Here is a 20,489-nt window from a genome sequence, read left to right on the forward strand (position 1 = left end):
ATCCATTAAAAAGTTGGTGTAAGTTATTTTGGACTTACATTTAGTGTAAAGAATCTTCTTATCTTTTTATAATACTGTTTTTTATGATATGTGCACAAAATCAAACATCTAATAACATAGTTTATCCATGACATGTTTTTATCTTTTATCTCTGTAATAAATATCCAAGATCCGAAGTGTCTGCTATATATATTCATCTGTGATGAGTAATTATGATTGCGTAAATCCATGTGTGACTACAACTAATTCGTTAGTAATAATCCGTTGGCTCCTCACTTTATGGAAAGTTTGTTTGTATGTCATGTCATTTTCTTGACTGCTTCAACTTAATCTTACCTTTAAATATTCTGAAACACCACGTGTAGCGCTTCAACTTCAATCTCTTTCTATCTTTTTACTCATATACTCTGAAAATGGATGGAATGTACTATTAACTTTCTTTTAATAGACATGTGTTGTAAACATAAACTGTGGTGACTAATATAGAATTATCAACCAGTTTAAAATATTTTTTGTATGATTTTTAAAATAGTTATAGAAGTTAATAAACTTTCACACAACATTTTGTTATAGAATGATACTGTAGAAAAATATCTCTACGCTGCATGTATTGCTTATTCTTGTTCATTGTTATTGCATTGTAATCTGGTCATCATCGTTATATATGCCATATCATCATGGCCATCCTCTTCATCATCCTGTTTTATATATGCTATTTTTATCATCTGCAATTCTGAATGCTTTCATAACAAGCAAAATCTCCCCTCCATTTCTCTTTTCTTCTTCTTCTTCTTCTTCTTCTTTCTTCTTTCATTTTTTTCAACATTTTCCACGAGGGAAAAGAAGAAAAAACAACGTGATAAGATAGAGGATTAACAGCAAAAGTTGTGTGGATTTGGAACAAAATGGCGAGAGAGGCTTTCATTTTGAAGGAAAGCGCATTGTTATCTCTCAGAGCATTGAAGAGCTTGTTGACGTTGATATGTGCGGCTGCTATGCTGCTGCTGTTGCCGTTCAGAGGGCCGAGGAGGGTGTCCCCGGCCGAGAAACCTGGCAGCAAGGAGGAATGCCACCGGAAAGGTGCAACGGTATGCATGCCGGCCAAGATGGTGGCAAGGAAAAGTGGTGTTGGTTTGGTGGTGGCAAGGAGGGAATTGGCCGTAAGGAGGGTGGTGGAGGATGATGATCAAAGGTGTGTGAGGGAGTATTGGATTTTGGGAACCAAAAGGGGTGACACCATTTTCACACAATGTTGGACACCACTTTATCATAAGATCAGGTAGATATCAAGAAATTTTAATTTGTTAGAACAATACTCATTACATTAAGAAAAGTTTAAAAGTTCCTTCGGATTATGGATGATTAATTCATATAGTTCCATAATACTTTTTAATCTAAATGATAGCCTCATAATGATAACCATAATAAGAGCATACATATGTATTAATGATATATCCATGGTTCTTTAGACGTTTGATGTTGATGTTTTATCTTGCGCATTGTTAAATTTCATTTCCTGAAACCAAAGGTATTCAAGTATAGCATAACATGCACAATTTCTACTCCAAACGTTTTTTTTTCCTGTTTTTAAGGACACTTTACCTATTTATTCCTTCAGATTATTCCCCTTTCCCTCACCCCATCCTTAACACTATTTTCCTTTCTTTCTGATAGAGATTGGACAGCTAAAATAGGTTACCTACTTTGTGCAGGGGACTCGTTCTTCTTCTGCATGGTCTTAATGAACACAGGTTAGTAATTTATGTAAGGGTAATAATGTTCTTTCTCACACCCCCTTATGGGGTGAGTTGGAGAAAGATAGAAAGGAAAGAAAAAATAGAAAGTGAGATGTTTATTTCTATCTCTAAAGCCTTTCAGATTTTATATTGCTTCTTTGTTTTCCTGAAGCCATCCCCATTATTCTCTGACAGTAGCAGATATAGTGATTTTGCAAAGCAGCTGAATGCTAATGGCTACAAAGTTTATGGGATGGATTGGAGTGGTAAGTATGAAGCCAATTCTAATTTATGAGCAAGCATTAATTGTGGAGGAATTGGTAGTGATTCATGTTCTTGTCTGTGTATCACTGGCATGAGGATCATGGAATAAATTTTTAGCATACTTGATATTCTGCTTCGTCTATACATTATTATTTTTTATTCATTGCTATAAGGAGGATTCACCCATATCTGCTGTTTCTACAAAATAATTCAGTTCTTGCTGTCAGTAGTGTGATGGTGAAACTGTGAAGAAAACTTACTTCTAACAAATTTATGTCATTCTTTATATTTATCTTATTCCATTGGATTATAGAAGACATGTCTTCAACATGTCTTCTTTTTATTTAATACTTTAGCTGTCACCATTCTTCTTCAACATGCATGTATGTTTGGATGTTGCAGGGCTAAGTTATTTGGATGCTTATTTGTGCGATAAAGTAACATGTGAAGCTCCTGTTTATGAGTAAGCTTATTATCTGTGCGTGTTGCGTCTGGCTTGTTTAAGAATATAATAGCTCAATCATTAACTCAGAGTCTGACAATAAATGGATTTTAGGTTGACAGTTGAACATTACTACAAATAAATCACAGAATTCTTCTATGCATAGGTGTTTTTGCCCTTTATTTTCTTTTATGGAGATTTTGTTTGTTCATTTGAGGTTGGTGTGGTCATTTTCATAAGCATGTGCTTGATGTTTTTCTCTTGGTTGGAAGGCACACCCCTAGAGGGTCCTCCAAGAGAAGGACACCGGTACATGCCATTGATTGTGTATCACATCTTATCGTACCAACTACAGTTTTTTTTACCACTAGGAATTAGATTAGGATCTGACTTTAAATTAAGACAAATTACTTGCTTAAATCTTACTTGTTCAGTTTTTCACTGAGTTAAGTTCCCTATTGATCTATCATGAAAAAACTTGAATTCTTTACTTTATAATCTAGTATATTGTGTTCTATTCTACTCATATGTCTCTTTCATTTCTAATATTAACCTGTTTTTTTTCTGCTAATCGTTACACTTCTGTAGGACATGGTGGAAGTGATGGGCTACATGCATATGTCCATTCTCTTGATGATGCTGTTTCTGATATGGTATGTTCTAGAACCTATAACTATTTTGTAGGATATTGTCTAAGTAAAAGAAGCCGTGGTGTATATGCATTGAGTCTGCATAAATTACCTATGTTCTGATATACACTATTTCATTTTTTTATAAACAGAAAGTATTTCTTGAGAAGATTCTTAATGAAAATCATGGGCTTCCATGTTTCTGCTATGGACACTCAACAGGTGCAGCCATTATTCTTAAGGTGGGTATTCTATTAAGAGCTTAATTTCTATGTGGTTTTCACACTGTCAACAAATATTAAATCACATGTGATTTTTATGATAATTATTGTGGAAGTCAATAAAAGTACTATTCATGATAATTTCTGATTGGTTATCAATGTAAACAACTTTTACACTAATCAGTACACATGCTATGTATTCTTGTATTACATTATTCATGAAGCTTACTCTAGGGGAAAAAAATTATCCAGGACCTGGTGACTACTAAATTGATTCAGCTTTTCACTGCTATATATATTGTAGGCACTGCTTGATCCAAAGGTTGAAACCAGCATAGTTGGTGCTACATTCACCTCACCAGCAGTTGGAGTGGAACCTTCTCATCCAATTTTGGTGGTTAGAATACCTTGCTTGTTGCATCCAAGTTATCTGATTATATAACACATACATTCTGACATCTTCATTTACATCAGAATATGTAAAGAGTTTAATGGTCATGCATTGACAGTATAAAACAGTTTTCCATTATCAACTAATAAGAAATCACCATTGATATGACTTCTGGGTAGATTGTAAAAGTCAACAAACTTTGTTGGAAGGACATTTAATAGTATATAAGTTGGTGCAAAACTCACCTTATAAACCAGTTTTACAATGTTGAGTTAGGCTTAAAGTCCAGAATATAGTATCAGAGCCTTTTGATACATGATGATTTGTGATCAAATAACAATGTAAATGGTTCTATACTGTCGATGCATAGCATATTTTCTTGAATTATAAAACATGGCATGCTTGCATATACATCATTGGATAGAACCAATCTTCATCTCTATATTTTCTTCATGAAAGGCACTTGCACCTATGCTTTCATTTTTGCTGCCAACATATCAATGCAATTCTGCATATAAGAAGGGAATACCAGTCTGTAGAGATCCAGAGGCTCTACATGCAAAATATTCAGACCCTCTAGTATGTACTGGATCTCTGAGAATACGAACTGGCTATGAAATTCTTCGAATTACAAGCTACTTGCAACAAAATTTTGAAAAACTGAGAGTTCCCTTTCAAGTTCTCCACGGCACTGCTGATTCTGTTACTGATCCTGATGCTTCTCAAAAACTGTATGAAGAGGCATCCTCCACAGACAAAACTATCAAATTGTATGAAGGATTCTCACATGATCTCCTCTTTGAACCTGAACGAGAGGACATCACTAGGGACATAATTCAATGGTTGAATAGTAGAATATGAAATGAGTTAGAGCAGTGAGAGAGAAGATACCATGGAAATTTCAACCAAAGAAATTGAAAGATTAGGAGTTTAGTGATCAATTTCATGGGTTGTAAGTAGGACGAAAAGCAAAACTTGAAGCCATGCAAAGTCATACTTTTTTGTATTGGAATCCTTAAAATCGTTTATTGGTTAGGCAATTTTTTTTCATTATTCTTAATTATTGGTAACTGCCTTTTTATTTTGGTAAAAAAGCAATTGCTATATCAATTTTTTTAATAGAAAAACTATTTATATATATATACTATTTTTCCAAAAATCAATATTTTTTTATCACTTATTATATTTAAATATGATATTTACATATTTTGAGTTAATTAATATTGTGAAAACATAATTTCAACTAAATAGAAGTAATCATTACTTTACAAATTGGTTTTGAATGGTTGAGTTAATCACTCTTAGAATGATATTAGAAGAAATCTTATTCTTCACTTCCAAGTGAGTATTGGTTAAACCAAATTCATGGATTAAGTTCAATGAATCTTTTAAAAGAAAAACGAACTCACCGAAGTCCTTAATTCGAAACTATTAAAGAGGATAATTATTTAATAATATATTAGTTGTGTCTAGATATTTTAAAGTTTAAAACTATACTTCAAATATAGCTAGTATATATAACTCACAAATTCTCAGTTTGTTTTTCTATTGGTTGCTGAATTATTAGCCAAGTTATATAAACAATATTTTCTTAACTTTATATAAAACGGAGAATTCATTTCACATTTCCTTTAACACAGTTAGTTTTAAGTGAGATTTGAGTATTTTTTATTTTAAAAATTATATTCAATAAAAGCAATAATTACAAATATTGTTAATAATTGTTTATAAACAAATGTAGTTTTCCGATTTCCTGAGTGTCTTTCACGAGTGTAACCGATGCAATTAAACTCTGTCAGATTCATAATTTGGCCTAATAACCAACCAATATAGTTGATTAATTGGGAACAAAGTTGGTTCTAAAAGGGGTAACTCGACACAAAACAACCACTTTGGTACTTGAATTGATAACTTGTGAGGAGATTTAATCTGAACAGATTGTATCATTTTATTTAAAAGAGAAAAAAAAAGAGTTAGGAATGAATGCCAGATCTACACTTACTCTCTTCCATATTCAATGTAATCTTGATCTTCAAAGCAACTTGCAAAGAGAATAAGCACAAATACACTATCCTCAGATTAAGCATATAGTTTATTCATGATCTAGAAGAGTGTGTTATTACACTAATACACTATCCTGTGTGCTGAATGATTTTATTTTATTTTCCAGAAAAGAAAATAGTGTTAGTATAGAAAAAAAAGCAGCTACTAGTTAACATTACTTGATAAGATAACAAAAGGAGAAAAAACCACACAAGTAGTATAACATTCTCGCAACTTTAACAATCTTGGTCATGAATTGTGTATCCTTCCATTCGTTAAAAATTGATAAAATGTACATCTAACTAAAATAAACCTTGAAGTCAGACACTTTACATGAAACCATCCTTGTTATAATTGTTCCAGAGTCAATCGTAATTTGAATTTTGTCAGGTCTACATCGGTTGTTTCAATAAAAATCACGACAACAAAGAATAACCAAATGCGAAAAAATATAATAACCAGATCAATTCTTATTATGATTAAACAGGTTGAAAACATTAGTACTTCAGTCCATATAGAATTTGTCATGTGATGCATGGGAGTGAGCAGAACTCAGTTCAGGACAAAATGATACCTTGCGTCAACGTAGCTCTCAACATCCCACAGAAAAGAACCAAAAGTAACAGCTTCTAGAACAAGTCTCTTCAAGCTACCAAAGCTGATTTTGATGCTCTCATCCTTCGAAGAATCGATTACCCCCTCTGGTGTAACAACAATTTCATCAGGTCTTCCGAACAATGCTTCAGTGTGCTTCTCAATTATGCTGAGAGACTCTTTAGATCTTAGTGTTGCGTATCTCTGTAATGTGTCAGTATCAAAGGACATCACATAGGTACGCAACCTGGAGACTTTTGAACCGTAACCAAATCCCCCTGAGCTGATGCTACCACCAGGCAAATTAGAAATTTCAGGATGAGACATAACATGAGAAGGGCTCTTTCCACCGCTGATTCCTGATTCGTCAATAACAGTTTGTTGAATGCTATTCTCTTCTGCCACATTAGGAAGAATCTTCATTGTCTTCTCCAGCTGGTACCTTTGGACAACCCGCTTAAGAAAGTACCCATACATTATTGAAGCTGCATAGACCTGCCCAACTCTGATTTTGCTGATCTGAGCAACAGATGTTGAATCCCCTAAACGGCTGCCCAAAATGAGAGCCAAGTGGTTTTGGATCATCTCGTAGGCTTCAGGTGAGTGAAGCTCCTCCAATTTTCCATCTTCACTTGGCCATGAATCAACCCGACCAGATTGGTTTGGGGTTAAGGAGGGTATCAGAGAAATATCGGCATCCATAAACTTTTGCACCACCAAAGCATACAATATCTCTTCTAAAGCTGTTTTCCTTTCCTTAGCCTTAACCTCAGCAATTCTCCTGGAAAATTTTGAAAGCTAGTGCAGTGGTCAACATCTCCTTTTATTAAGATAAAAACACACCTCGTAGTCCCTTATAATTACTAAAACAATTTCAGATAGAAAACAGCAACCAAAACAAAGAAACATAATTCCAACATAATGATTTTATTGTACTAACATAAAATTTTATGCTGGATTCAAAGTAAACACAATCAAATCCAAAAAAAAAAATCAACGAATATTGCATGAATAGCAGTTCCACAAGTAAATTCAATTCTATCAAATCATTACGCTTATTATGAGAGGAGACAGACAATATTTCTCAACCAAACAGTTACTTCAAATCATTTAGATATGATATATTCACGAAACTCAAACTTCACACAAGATAAAAAAAAGAGCGCCATTTCTAAGCAAACAAATGCCTTACTTTCATAAGTATTTCTTGCACTAATGATTAATGCTTCCTTAAAACACTCCCTGCCCCTCCACCAAAAAAATCTTAAAAATATAAAAATGAACCTGTCAATCTGATAAAGTAATAATTCCAAGCAAGAGTAATCTACTGATCTTATATCAGTCAAGATATTATCTTCAGAAAGTTATTGGAGGCCCTGATGAGATGAGTAGATCACATGGTGTCTAAGCCTCATGGGAGAGGTAGATGGAAAGCCAAGGACATTGAAAGAAATTATTAAAAGGGATTTTATGGTGAATAATATCCCTAGGAAATTGGTTTTTAACTAAACCGAATGACATTGTGTAATTTGTGTAGCCGATCTCATCAGCAAAATAACTTTTTTGTTGTTATTATTATCAGATATTATCTTCAGTATTTTTTCCAAATTACAATCAAGAATATGGATGTATAGCTCTAAAAAGGACATAAAATTAAAAGTATAAAAAAGATACTTGAATATTTATAAATAAAGGGGAAAAATGCACTGGTGCTTCAAAGGAGAAGACACAAATACAAAGATTCCTATGTTGAATTCCAAACGTTGAATTACTGACATTTGGACTGAGCCAAACTAGTAAATATACTTGAAAATATTTGCTTATCCATAAGAGTAATATGTAGCATCAACCAGTTAAGGGGCCTAATCCAATGCAAGAGTGGGGAAATATAATTTCTGTGTATATATGGATTATAGATTGCTTATTCTTTTTAAAAAAATTACTAAATAATATGAAACTATCTTCCAGATTTATCAGAAGCATATGGTCATAAAACACACTTAGAAGAGTATCAGATATCAAGTATAAAGCAAACCTGTACAGAACTAAATCAGTGCCTGAAGCAGGAGGCTCTCTCTTTTGATTATCACCATCAATATCAGTTTGGAATTGCTCAAGTTGCCGCTCTACTGCAGCAGGCACAAGATGTGGATGACTCATTAAAATCTGAGAGAGAAACTGCCCGATTGGAGACTCCAGTTTAAGTGGAGCAACATTGGAACTTGGTTCAGATGACTCTGGAAACGATGATGTAGCTCTAACTACAAAACCCCTTTTACTTCCAACAGAGTGTCTCCCATGACATTGCTTGGAGATGGAGACAGATACAGAAGTGCTCAACTGCCAACCACCAAGGACACTCAGAAAGCAAATAACTAATGCCCAAAACCTCTTATATGCAACAAAAATAAAATAAATAATAACAATAATAACTATTTGACAAAATCAAATCCAACCGTATAACTCATGCAAGCCAAAAACACTAGACAGATGACAAGGCTAGAGAAGAGACATCACAAGTTCACAATCAAACAAGAGAAAACCTCCAAATATAATTTGTGCAAGATTCAACGAATCATTAAGTAACTATCAGATAAACTTTCTCGATTAGTACTTGAAGAAGAAGAAAATAGGACAAATTAATTAAAATTCTCTCGTAAATTAAAATATATTTATGCACAGGTTAAAATTAGCTTTAGAAGCACTTTTGTAGTAAAAGTTTGAACTGCATAAATTGATTTTAGCTCATGAGAGAAGTTTAATTTCTGTAATAAAAGATGAAGCACGGTAAGTTGATTTTAGCTTACAAGACAGATTTAATTCGATTTATCTTTCACTTTTCAGCTACAGGATAAGTTTGCCAAACAAAACCTAAACAGCAAATTCTCATAAGAAAAACACACTACTCATATTTTCTCTTCCCCTACAGCAAGCTAAAGCCCCAACACAACACGTTGTGTTCAACTAAAAATCAATGAAAAGGAGCAACAAAACACGCTAAGCTGTGAGAAATAAATAAATTGAAATGCAGTTTATGAAAATCACTACTCTCATAAGCGACAACAAGCATTTCTAGCTAACACAAATCATAATCCAAAAAATTAAATAAAAAATAAATAATCGATTGAATACCTTAGTGGAGAAGGCAAGATTGGAAGGGAAGGCGAATGCGGAAGGTCTTCCGAGGAAAACCGCCGGCCGAGACAGAGCGGACGGTGGTGTGAGGACAGTAGCCGTCGCAGCCGCTTCCATGGCAGCTCTGCGAAAGCGATGAACACGAAGTTGGATGAAGGAAGAAAAATGGATGAATAAAAGTGAATATAATATGAGAAATAAAATAAAATATATAATTAGAAATGAAGAAGATGAAGCATGGTCCATGCCTACCTCTGACTAAGACGCAGGGGGTGTAAATAGAATCCAATACAAAGAAACAATAATAAATAACCCTAGAATAGAACCATTTATTGGTAATTAAAGAAAAAAAAAACACTTATATAATTTTTAACAAGTAATACTTATATTCTGAATTGAAGTAATACTTCTTTTAATTGTATTCTAATGTTTTTGCTAAACACATTTTACATTTCTATTTGTAATTTTTTTCTCTCTTCCTACTATTTCTTGTAATTTTTATTTTTTTTTCACTTTATCTATTCTATCATTTATTTATTTTCTTTCCGCCAAAATTTAGTCTAATATTGTTTAAGCGTGAGCTCAATGCTCTAAATACGTTTTTCATCTTTAATTTATCAAGACGTTTTTTAAAGATAAAATCATGATAATACAGTGACCTATTTTATATACAAAATAGACAATATCTCAAATACACAGATGTTATCTTTTGTAACTTGAAACATTTTCAGATATTTTATTTCATTTTGCATGTTTTCTATGTATATGGATGCTTGTTTTTTTCATTATGTTCTAATCTTTATATTGGTTGCTTCTATTTAATTTAACGTTTTATTTTTAAGGTTTTGTTAATTAATTATTTCTTGCAAATTTCTTAATTGTTGGTTATCGTTTTCAAAGTCATTTTGTTTTCTAGTTTTACAGTCTTTTATTTAAAAGAAGTATTTTGAAAACATTATTTAAATTATTATAAACGTGATTAATGAAGTTTATAGTATCTATTTATAGAAAATTTAGCATGTTTTGTCAATGTGTATATTGATGTAATGTATTTTTGTAAATGTGACTTTTTATTATATATAAATTTAACATATATTACATAATGCGTTTTTTCAAGATGTGATTATATTGGTTTATGAAATTCTCCATTAACAGGAAACAAAAAAAATGTAAAGGCGAAAGAGAAAGAGAGATCAAAGACAAAATCTAAGGAAACATAAAACAAAACATCTATTATTATTCATCTAAAGTAAAAAAAAGTAAGGGTGTATATATACATGATGAAAACAAAAAAACAAATGAATAACTAAACAACATGTAACTGACTAACGTAACAAACTATTCATTAAGATGGTATAGTCAACCTGTTAGAAAATTTGATATCTGATATACGAATAAAGTAGACAATTTTATATAAATAAAACAGTTTCAATAGTTTGACAACATACTAAACCGTCTAATAAAACTAAAGAAAATAGACCATATGATCAGACTGTATACACGAAGAAACATACTTGACAATCTAAAAGGGAAATCATCTATCTAAGATTAAACAGTCTAGCGAGAAATCATCTACACCAACTTCTACACACTAGATGATCCAGCAAGACACCGTCTACACCAAAACAACACGTTAAACAATGTTTATCCCCAAAGCATACAATCATGATCTATACCATAGGATAATTGTACAAGCTACAATAATCTTTCACTCAACAATTGTCCTTCTAGAATTGAACCGGTGACATTAACTCTAATACTACTTGATGGATTGATCATTTATCATTGAAATAAAAGTTATAGTTGATAGCCAAGTGCTTGAACCTCAAATGATGAAAACATTAACTCCCTTCATGCGTGTGTACAAACTTAAGTTTTCCCTTTACACTTATAGAAATCTAGATAGCATCCATTCTTAACCAACCACCCAAAGAATAAAAGTTTTCTTTTAAAAAAATTTGACAATTTACAACATAGTTAAAGTATTTTATAAACTTAGGAATAGTGTAACACTTATTTATATACATCTCATTCTTTATTCATTAAAAAATTCAAATCTTCTATAACATTGTAATTAGGAGCATATTTAATGAAAAGTCTTATTCTTTATAATATAACTCCTCTAATTTTTGCTCTAATAGTATTTTTCAATTTGAAATCTTTAGTAAACTTTTGTTGGTTTCACAATTTAACTTTTGTTGGTAAACTATTAACAATAAAAAATAAATTATTTTAATTATTTAACTATGATAATCAAACACACTAATTGTTTTGAAAGGATCAAATTAATGCTTAAAATATATAGACAAATTATAGATTTAAATATTTAATACTGACTCTTATCATATATTAAAGTATATATAACCACCAAATTGTCTATTAATATGGTCCTAATTGTTAACTCACATATGTCATTATAGATTATTGCATATTCATTTAGTTCTTGGTGAGACTTCACCCTACTATTCAATACCTAAATTTTACACATACACAAAGATGTTACTTCCTCACTAAACATTTTTCAATAACCATTAATTCACTAAATATCAACTTAATCTATAACATTGTCCAATTTCCACTAAAAAAAGTAATTGAAATAATAAAATATAATATGTATAACTTATTCATATGAATATTAATACAATTTAAAAAATTATACAATGAAAATCACAAAAGTAAATTATTAAAATTAAGTTTCTTTTGGAAACGCTCAACACAATTAAAATTTGTTGAGGGAAATTGAACCATCATGTATAAGAAATTTTTAACAAAGTCCATTAAAACTTGTCCCAAAATTGAACATCTTGAAAAAGGATTGTTACAAATAAAATGATTTATGTTAAACAATTAGAGGGGAATCTCAAAGATTAATGATTTTTTTTATTTATAACAAGTGAATAGTGAAAACATGTTGTTCAAAACCGATAAATAAAGTTGAACTATAAATCAAATTTGGATATAAGTGTAATTAAATATAAATCATTAATAATTAATGACATTTAGCTTAATCACTAAACTTGCATATGAATTTATCAATCTATCAATGAGGTCAATTTTCAACAATTAAAAAAATTGATACTGATAAGATACTGATAAAATAATAAATAAAAATATCCACACACAACAATAATAAAAAAAACACTTACATGGGTTGTGAATTATGAAAGATATGCATGTGTTGGTCATTAGAGTGAAATTTATTATCTTTTATTAATTCAAGTATGTTTTCATTTTCTCTATTGCTAGTAGTTTTATTTTTGTGCTTAATTCTTTTCTAGTTTGAAAAATTGTGATTTAAACTTTGAATCTAGAATGTAATAACAAAAATATTATTTTTAAACACTTCACGGGTTATCTTTCTAGTAGTAAGGTGTGGTTCATGGATTGTTTTATATTTATTTTAGGTTTAATTACCTTTTTCGTCCCTATATTTATAGCCAATAGTCAATTTGGTACAGTAGTTTTAAAAAAATTCAATCTGGTCCTTAAGTTTTTTAAAATGTAATCAAAATGGTCCTTTCTGTTAAATATCACCAAACGGCATTAAGTGGTGCTTATGTGGCAGACACATGTAAGTTACGTGGATGGTGCTTGATTGCTCCATTGGTTGGATTCGCAATCCCTGGATCGCAATCGCTGCCCCTTCACTACCTCTGGACCGCACCACATAATCGCTCCTCCAAATCGACCATGGGAACGCAGCTCACCATCGTAACTCACGATCTTACCAAAGAATCGAATGAGGGGAGCATTCCTCCGAATGGAATCGAAGCAGGGAAGCGCACCACAGAATCCAACCAGGGGAGCAATCCTTGTATCAGAAACCCTAAATCAGAAATTCGAAATTCCCAATTTGAATAACCTAAACCGTAATTAAGTATTCACCAAAGTAATATAAGCACCACGTACTTTACACGTGTCTGCCACATAAGCACCACTTAACGCCGTTTGGTGATATTTAACAGAAATGACCATTTTGAATACATTTTAAAAAACTTAGGGACCAAATTGAATTTTTTAAAAACCACGGTACCAAATTGACTATTGACTATAAATATAGGGACGAAAAAAAGTAATTAAACCTTTATTTTATTAGCATAATGACTCTTATTAAATATTTAATGAATTTATATTATTGCAAGGGAACTTAGAAGAGATGCACCTCAATGTTTGAATTTCACAAATTTTATTCAATTTTAACAAAGTATGATATTATAATTTCTTCTCTTAAATTGCGTCATAGCTAAAATCTTCATAATTAATTAAATATTAATTTAAAGATTAATTTATAATTTTTTATTAAATAAAAACTAATTTAAATATTAATAATTTTTTAGTTTATAAAAATATATATAATTTAGTCAGTTATTTATTTTTTATTTTAAATTAATTTTTATTTAATAACTTTTTTAGTGTATATAATTTTTTTTAATGAATTCAAAACAATTTATTTATGGCATGCAAAATTTCTTAAATCTAGATTAAACTCAAATCATACTTAGATAAGAAATTTGATTTTAGAAAGGAGCTAATTTTCCTTACCTTGAGATTTTCTTGTACACTAAATTTACATCAAAAGTCCTTATGTAAGACAAGAAAAAGGGTTTATCGAAATCTTTGATAAATAAGGAAAAAAAATGCTAAATTACTATTTGTAACCTGGCTCTTTAATAAACTCACCCACTCTCATTTTATTTCTTTTATATTATAGTCCAAAAGAAACCCAATTCTATTTAATAAAAACTCATACTACTATAACTATTCTCACCCTCAAATAAAATCAACAACTACTCACACAATTTTATATACTTTAAACATGTAAATAAATAAATTAAAGCATTCAATTATATTTTTAATTTATCTCACACGACTTGTTTATTAAAGAAAAACAAGTCTCTTTAGTACAAAAACATTTTTGTCTTGGTGATATAACATGTTTAATTTGCTTCCATTTTTAAGTTTAACGTGAATTGTTTTGGCATGAACAATTATATCCATAAGTGGTAACACAGTAAATGTATTATGTTATATTATTCTAACATAATATTTTTTAAACAAAGGATTTTTGTAAAATAACTGTAGAAATTCAATTAAAATTTTCAAATGGAAAATTGATGTTTAAAAATGATAAATAGTTTCATTTTTTTATGATTGGCCAAATAGATAATTACTATAGTATTTCCACAAACTATATATTTTATTTATAACTAATATTTTTTGCATGTGTATTCTATAAATCTAACTCTTGCTTAACTTTTCTTTAAAATATGATATAACGTTTTTACCCATTAATATTTAAATATATATATATATATATATATATATATATATATAACAATAAAAGGTGACAAAGCAAGAAGATAAATATTACTTTATTAAAAAAACAAAGAAAAGGAAGATATATTTTTAAAATATAAAAAAGTAAATATTTTTTAAAAACTAGCAAAAATTGATGATTGTTTCAATAAAATTTTAAAAAAAGCTAGTAATTATTTTAAAATTTAAAAATGTCCAACTGTAATTTAACAAAACCTAAAAGAAGATAAGTCTAACTTTTTTAATAAATTATGACTAATAATAATAATAAAATATGTTCAATGCTTGCTAGTAGAAAACTTGAGTTTTACACCAGAAATATTAGATATGATTCTCAGTGTGGATTTTATATATAAAAAATTTATAGTATATTATTAGTTAAAAATAAAACCATATTTAATTTAAAAAATCACACAAGCCCACTTAAACAACAACAATAATAATAATAATAATAATAATATAATAATAATATAATAATAATAATAATAGTAATAATAATAATAGTAATAATAATTTTGCCCTAACTCCATTGCAGAGATTCTGTTCCGTTCTGTGTTCTCTTCTTCTCTTCAATTCAGCATCTCAGTTTCAACCAATAACAAGAAACAAACAAGCCTCAGAAGAGAAGAGAAGAAAAGAGAAGAAAAGAGATGAAGTTTCGTTACGCCATGGTGTGTTCTTCGAACCAGAACAGGAGCATGGAGGCTCATTCCCTGCTCAAGAGGGAGGGCTTCGACGTGTCTTCTTACGGCACTGGTGCCCACGTGAAGCTCCCTGGTCCCTCCCTCAGAGAACCCAATGTCTACGAATTCGGAACCCCCTACAAGTATATGTACGATGACCTCCGCAGAAAAGACACTGATCTGTATCCTCTTCTCTCTTTCTCTTCGTTTTTCTTTCTACCCTTTCCCTCTCTTCAACCCAAAATCAAATCCCCAGCTCGTGGGGTTGCTTCAACTAAAAAAAGATTCCACCTTTTCAGCTTCAATATTTCACTCTCACGAATTTTGTTCATAAACTTGGATTTTGTGCTCTTTTTTGTGTGTTTTATTTAAATGGGTGTATAGGGTTTTTTTTTTTTATGATGAGTGTATTGACTTTTATAATTATTATCCTTTAAGTTCTATTTGTATGATTTTTTATTGGTTGGCAATATAAAGTTTTTTTATGCTGACAGACAGAAATTAAGCTCGTGTTTATTTGGGGGCAATTGAAGCAAAACAAAAGAAAATCAGTTCCTTTAAATATTTTTTTTTTGAATTAGTTGTGTTGTATTTGCTGCACTAGGTGGGGATAGTTTTGATGGAGTGAGTAACTTTTCTTCACCGTTATACCAAGTGGAGGGAATTTTTTGTAGGGATTGAAGGAGCAAAGGGGCTAGGATTGTTAAGTTCTTATTTGATTGTGTGTTGTTTGGGTTTATAGAGTAAGATATTGAGTTAACCCACTGAGGTCGGTCAAATGGTGGTGGTTTTGTTTGGATAGTTTGCATGGGGTCATAGGTATAAGTTTCATTGGTGTCATTGTATACACAAGAAAAAAAGACTAAGATACTGAGTTGATGATTGCATTAATTTATGTTATCTATATGCCTATCTGTTTTTAGACTTACAGGCATGTTGGGTAATGAGTTTACTCTGCACTTGCATTCTTGTTTGTTGTTCTGTGTGGTGGATTGATGGAACCTTGACTAGAGTACAGCTATAGACGAAATGGAATCTTGACAATGCTTAAAAGAAATGCAACAGTCAAATTGGCACCTCAACGGTGGCAAGAAAATGCTGTTGATGGCTCCTTTGACGTGGTATTGACATTTGAAGAAAAAGTGTTTGATATGGTTATTGAAGGTTATATTCATCCTGATTTGTTTATTCAGTTTTCTGATTGTTGATTGCTCTGAAGTTAGTGAATATACAATGTTGTTGTAGGATATTTGATTTTGAGTAACTTTTAGATAGATTTTTGTTTTGCCACCAATACAAACAGGCTTCTGCTTCACATTATGCTGGTTGATAGGCCTCATTGAATAAGATGCTTGGGTTTTAAGCTGAGATGTCTGCTAATGGGGTTAAAAGGAAGTTCACAGGAGATATTTCTTAGCCGTGATTTGGCATTGGATATGAACGAATTAAGAGAACGAAAAAAACAGGTCTTTGCAGCCCAAGTTTTGCAGCAGAGTTGCAAATGAAGTGAAGTGCACTAATTTTATGTGCTTCTCTTAGATTACCTTTTATGGTTGTTGGTTGATCTTTAATTGTTTTTAGTCATTCTGGTTCTTTTTTAGTTATTATTAATTTTTTAAGTATGTTTTGCCTCACATAAAAATCAGGCCAGGTTATATAGTTTTCCCAGAAACGATAGTAATGCATACTTGATTAATTGAGGTGTCTTACATTATAGTTTTGAAACACATTTCATGGTTTTGGCTGAAGTTAAGGTTTTATTCAAATTCATGAGGTTTTCAAGGTATTTTTGCAGTCCCTCCATGCATATTGTTGTGCTATCTATCTAGTTCTCTACCATGTGGAAACTCTAGCATAGATATGTGTCTGAAATGAAGACCATGTTGTGTCTAATATCTCTGTAGTTATGCCTATGCTTGATGGCTATTTAACTTAAACAATGTGCAGATCTCCATAATAGAGATCAAGTTTTATTGAAAGCTGTGCTGGTAATCAACTTGGAGGTAAAAGATAACCACGAAGAAGCAGCTGTGGGAGCTAAGCTTACTTGGGATCTATGTAAAGAGGTTTGTATCTCATGCAACCCATGTTTTCTTTGTGTGCACAGTGTATGGACATTTTCTGTTGATGGCAAAATTCACATATATGAATTTATATGTGTTGAAATGGAGATGACTTTTTTTTTCTGTTTCTTTTCAATAGTTCATTGCTTACTGTGTATATATTTTGTGCACAGATTGAAGTTGCTGAATCATGGGAGGAATCAATTGATGAAATTATTGCTGGTTTTGAGAATAAGCATCGAAGGAAGCTTTTGTACAGTGTCTCCTTCTACTAAAATATTGCTGTCTCCCTAGAAAAAGAAGTGTTACACTGATGAATATTTAGTTAAGCATAACATGGAAACCATTTTTGTAAATTTGGCAACTGATCTCCTTTCAAATGAAAACAAATGTATTGGCTGTTGTGCATTGAAATCTAAGGATCAAACTACCAAAGGATAAAATGATTATGGACTTATTTTACAACTTACATATGAAATAAGTATTTTTTTTTCAAAATATAAAATTCATAGAAGATGAAAACATGAAAAATAGTATGCATTCTCTTTTTGTATTTATGCAGTAAAGTACAGTGAATTCATAGTAAAGTACATTTTTTTCTGTGCAAGTTCAGGAATTAAACTATGGTCAAGTTGTTTGAGATCCAATTGTACCAATGGCACTAGCCTTCCTTGATTTCAAAATATCATGAGTGCAAAACCTCATTAAAGTAATGAATCATGCTATGAACACTAACTTCTTCTCAGTTTCTTAGAATCAAGTTCATGAGCCATTTTTCTTTTCAATCATTTTACTCTCATTGTGATATATGGGAAAAATAATTTGACAAACAAACACTAGTGAGAAAAACTGATACAATCCTAACTTGCATCTTCATCGGTAGATTTTTTTTTTTATTTTGATTTGAATATCTTCTACCGATGATGAACATTATTATAAAAACATGAAAAATTGTAAAAGTTCTATAAGAGATAAAAATTTTGTGAGTGAATCTAAGCGAGGTTAGGTCAACATTTAGTTTTTAAAATGAGGTTAGATCAATGTTTTTAAAATGAGGTTAGATCAATTATAGGAGAAGTCAAGAAAAAACTTTAGATAGAACTTTGAAATGTAACAAGTTTGGCCAATTCTACATTTGCATTTTATCAGTAAAAAAAAGAGAGTATTTTGTTGTGTCTACAACAAATCACATTGAAAAGGCTTAAAATGAATACTTTTCTATATATCTTAGGATTTGACCAAGGTATGTCAGACGCCTACATAGACAAGACTGCACCAACTTTATGAAGAAGGTTCCTTGTTTGTAATGTAGCATAAAAGTATAACCTCTTGTTATTATATATTGTTTTGTTTGTTTAGTTATACTTTTCATTCCTCTGTTTTTGAATGCTGTCATTTTACTTTTCATAAACTTTTATGTAATGAGGTTGACCTACTTTTTTAACTAAGCTTTGTTTTTCTAGCTTTTTTTAACAAAATTTCAATTTAAATTCTCCTCAGATTAAATTGACTTTCAAGGATCTATCTGAAATAATTAGAAAATTTTCAATTTGGATTTCAAATTAAACGTTTTGACTGAAATGGGGTTGAATTGATTTATAACTCATTTTCAGAATGTTTTGCAACAGTTTTTAAAACGAAATAACAGTTTTAAGATGGGTTTGATTGTATATAATATTTAATGAATGAGATAAGATATTAAAATTAAAATTAATATTAAATAATTTCTTTATTTGATAAAATACATAAATATATTTTTTTTTTACCAAAAATAATTACGTAACTTCTCCATTTAAAATTAATTATTACTTATATATTTTTAAACGATTCATGCAAACTCTGTAACCTTTTAAAAATTATATTATTTTAGTATAGAAAATATCAACAAATAAACGTATATGTTTCCACGTGATAAAAGAGTTTCTTGACTTTTAATAATTATCTTAAAAAATTTATGAATAAATATTCTTTCAATAAAATATCTTCAATGAAACCACTATTTTTTTTTTCTTTCATCATAACTAATAATTAAAATTTAATTTATAAGTAATATAATTTAAGTTATTATAATATTATAATATTGCATATATTAAAAACGTTTAATTTTTAAAATTGTTTTAATTTTTAAATGAATTAAAACAGATCAGCAATTTAATTAATTTTGACGTGTCAGATTGACTAGAGAAGGTAAAAAAAACTGGGAACTGAACCGCCTTAATTATTTTCACTATAGGGAACATAAATAACTTATAAAATGTCAAAACGTTAAATATTTTTCCAATTTTCACACAGTTTTTTAAAATACAATAAAATAAATTCTCAAATTAAACAATATAGAAACATTTACATAATTAAACTATATGTATACTTAAATATAAAGTCGTTTAAACTATATTTTATAATTATTTCTAATAATAACTATTGCTGAAAAAGACTTCCCCATAACCCCACTCTGTAAAAACTTGGCCAATAATTGGTATGAGAAGACATTCCTTTAAATTCATTTATAATTTCAAAAATAAGAAAGACTTTATTGACTTTAAAAATAGGACTCAAGATAATCCAATATTTTATTCATAAGCATATTACATTCTGTTAGATTTTCACACCAAATCAATTTAAAAATAATATAAAAAATAAAATTTCAATTTTTTTATTTAAATTTAATTGTTAACATTTCAAATTAACCGTCAAATTGAGACGTTTTTCAAACTTAGATGTTTAAATGAGTTTTTTTTTAAAATTAAATAATATTTTTAAAGAAGGTTTTATGAAAACAAATTATACAATGAACTATTGTTTAAGTAAGTTACATTGTAACTTTTGTATTAAAACTTTATTTTGGTCACATAATTGAATATAGTATAAGTTAGCTGATATTAAGAAATTTAACGCTGAAAGAAATTTATGTGAAGGTTTTAAAATTTAAAAAAATTAAAAAACAATTAATTTACTCATGCTTATGTCATAAA

At 30.1% G+C, this 20,489-nt stretch overlaps 3 protein-coding genes across 5 annotated transcripts; 2 read left to right on the forward strand and 1 right to left on the reverse strand.

The window, feature by feature from the left end:
- The first annotated feature begins 767 nt into the window (after positions 1–767).
- LOC137837907 (caffeoylshikimate esterase) lies at positions 768–4,674 on the forward strand. Of its 3 annotated transcripts, XM_090301096.1 has the most exons (8): positions 1,151–1,279; positions 1,675–1,751; positions 1,932–2,002; positions 2,403–2,463; positions 3,031–3,095; positions 3,224–3,313; positions 3,597–3,689; positions 4,143–4,674. In XM_090301096.1, the coding sequence occupies exons 4-8, from the start codon at positions 2,460–2,462 to the stop codon at positions 4,542–4,544; spliced, it is 654 nt and encodes a 217-aa protein (XP_090157222.1). In that variant the 5' UTR covers positions 1,151–1,279; positions 1,675–1,751; positions 1,932–2,002; positions 2,403–2,459; the 3' UTR covers positions 4,545–4,674. The 3 variants fall into 3 exon arrangements, with proteins under 3 accessions (XP_068503186.1, XP_090157222.1, XP_090157221.1); XM_068647085.2 differs by lacking the exon at positions 2,403–2,463 and having other exon boundaries at positions 768–1,279; positions 1,713–1,751; XM_090301095.1 differs by lacking the exon at positions 2,403–2,463.
- Positions 4,675–6,054: 1,380 nt separating this feature from the next.
- Positions 6,055–9,637, reverse strand: LOC137837908 (UV-B-induced protein At3g17800, chloroplastic-like). The gene is made up of 3 exons (XM_090301097.1): positions 9,453–9,637; positions 8,356–8,660; positions 6,055–7,101 (listed from the first exon to the last, which is right to left on the reverse strand). Exons 1-3 carry the CDS (start codon positions 9,570–9,572, stop codon positions 6,279–6,281), a joined length of 1,248 nt encoding a protein of 415 aa, XP_090157223.1. The 5' UTR covers positions 9,573–9,637; the 3' UTR covers positions 6,055–6,278.
- A 5,615-nt stretch (positions 9,638–15,252) lies between these two features.
- On the forward strand, positions 15,253–17,931 carry LOC137837909 (Ssu72-like family protein). The gene is made up of 4 exons (XM_068647086.1): positions 15,253–15,636; positions 16,473–16,618; positions 17,402–17,520; positions 17,691–17,931. Exons 1-4 carry the CDS (start codon positions 15,422–15,424, stop codon positions 17,790–17,792), a joined length of 582 nt encoding a protein of 193 aa, XP_068503187.1. The 5' UTR covers positions 15,253–15,421; the 3' UTR covers positions 17,793–17,931.
- The last annotated feature ends 2,558 nt before the right edge of the window (positions 17,932–20,489 follow it).

The sequence above is a fragment of the Phaseolus vulgaris genome, chromosome 4, assembly GCF_051622355.1.
Source record: "Phaseolus vulgaris cultivar YP4 chromosome 4, ASM5162235v1, whole genome shotgun sequence".
Taxonomy (NCBI): Eukaryota; Viridiplantae; Streptophyta; class Magnoliopsida; order Fabales; family Fabaceae; genus Phaseolus; species Phaseolus vulgaris.

Excerpts from the sequence above, each read along its gene's own strand:
- LOC137837907 (XM_068647085.2), top strand. The coding sequence starts at position 906 with ATGGCGAGAGAGGCTTTCATTTTGAAGGAAAGCGCATTGTTATCTCTC. Across the intron at positions 1,752-1,931 it reads CATGGTCTTAATGAACACAG|TAGCAGATATAGTGATTTTG; the intron begins GTTAGTAATTTA and ends ATTCTCTGACAG. Across the intron at positions 2,003-3,030 it reads TTATGGGATGGATTGGAGTG|GACATGGTGGAAGTGATGGG; the intron begins GTAAGTATGAAG and ends ACACTTCTGTAG.
- LOC137837908 (XM_090301097.1), bottom strand. The coding sequence starts at position 9,572 with ATGGAAGCGGCTGCGACGGCTACTGTCCTCACACCACCGTCCGCTCTG. Across the intron at positions 8,661-9,452 it reads ATCTTGCCTTCTCCACTAAG|TTGAGCACTTCTGTATCTGT; the intron begins GTATTCAATCGA and ends GGTGGTTGGCAG. Across the intron at positions 7,102-8,355 it reads ACTGATTTAGTTCTGTACAG|GAGAATTGCTGAGGTTAAGG; the intron begins GTTTGCTTTATA and ends AAAATTTTCCAG.
- LOC137837909 (XM_068647086.1), top strand. The coding sequence starts at position 15,422 with ATGAAGTTTCGTTACGCCATGGTGTGTTCTTCGAACCAGAACAGGAGC. Across the intron at positions 15,637-16,472 it reads CGCAGAAAAGACACTGATCT|CTATAGACGAAATGGAATCT; the intron begins GTATCCTCTTCT and ends ACTAGAGTACAG. Across the intron at positions 17,521-17,690 it reads CTTGGGATCTATGTAAAGAG|ATTGAAGTTGCTGAATCATG; the intron begins GTTTGTATCTCA and ends TTTTGTGCACAG.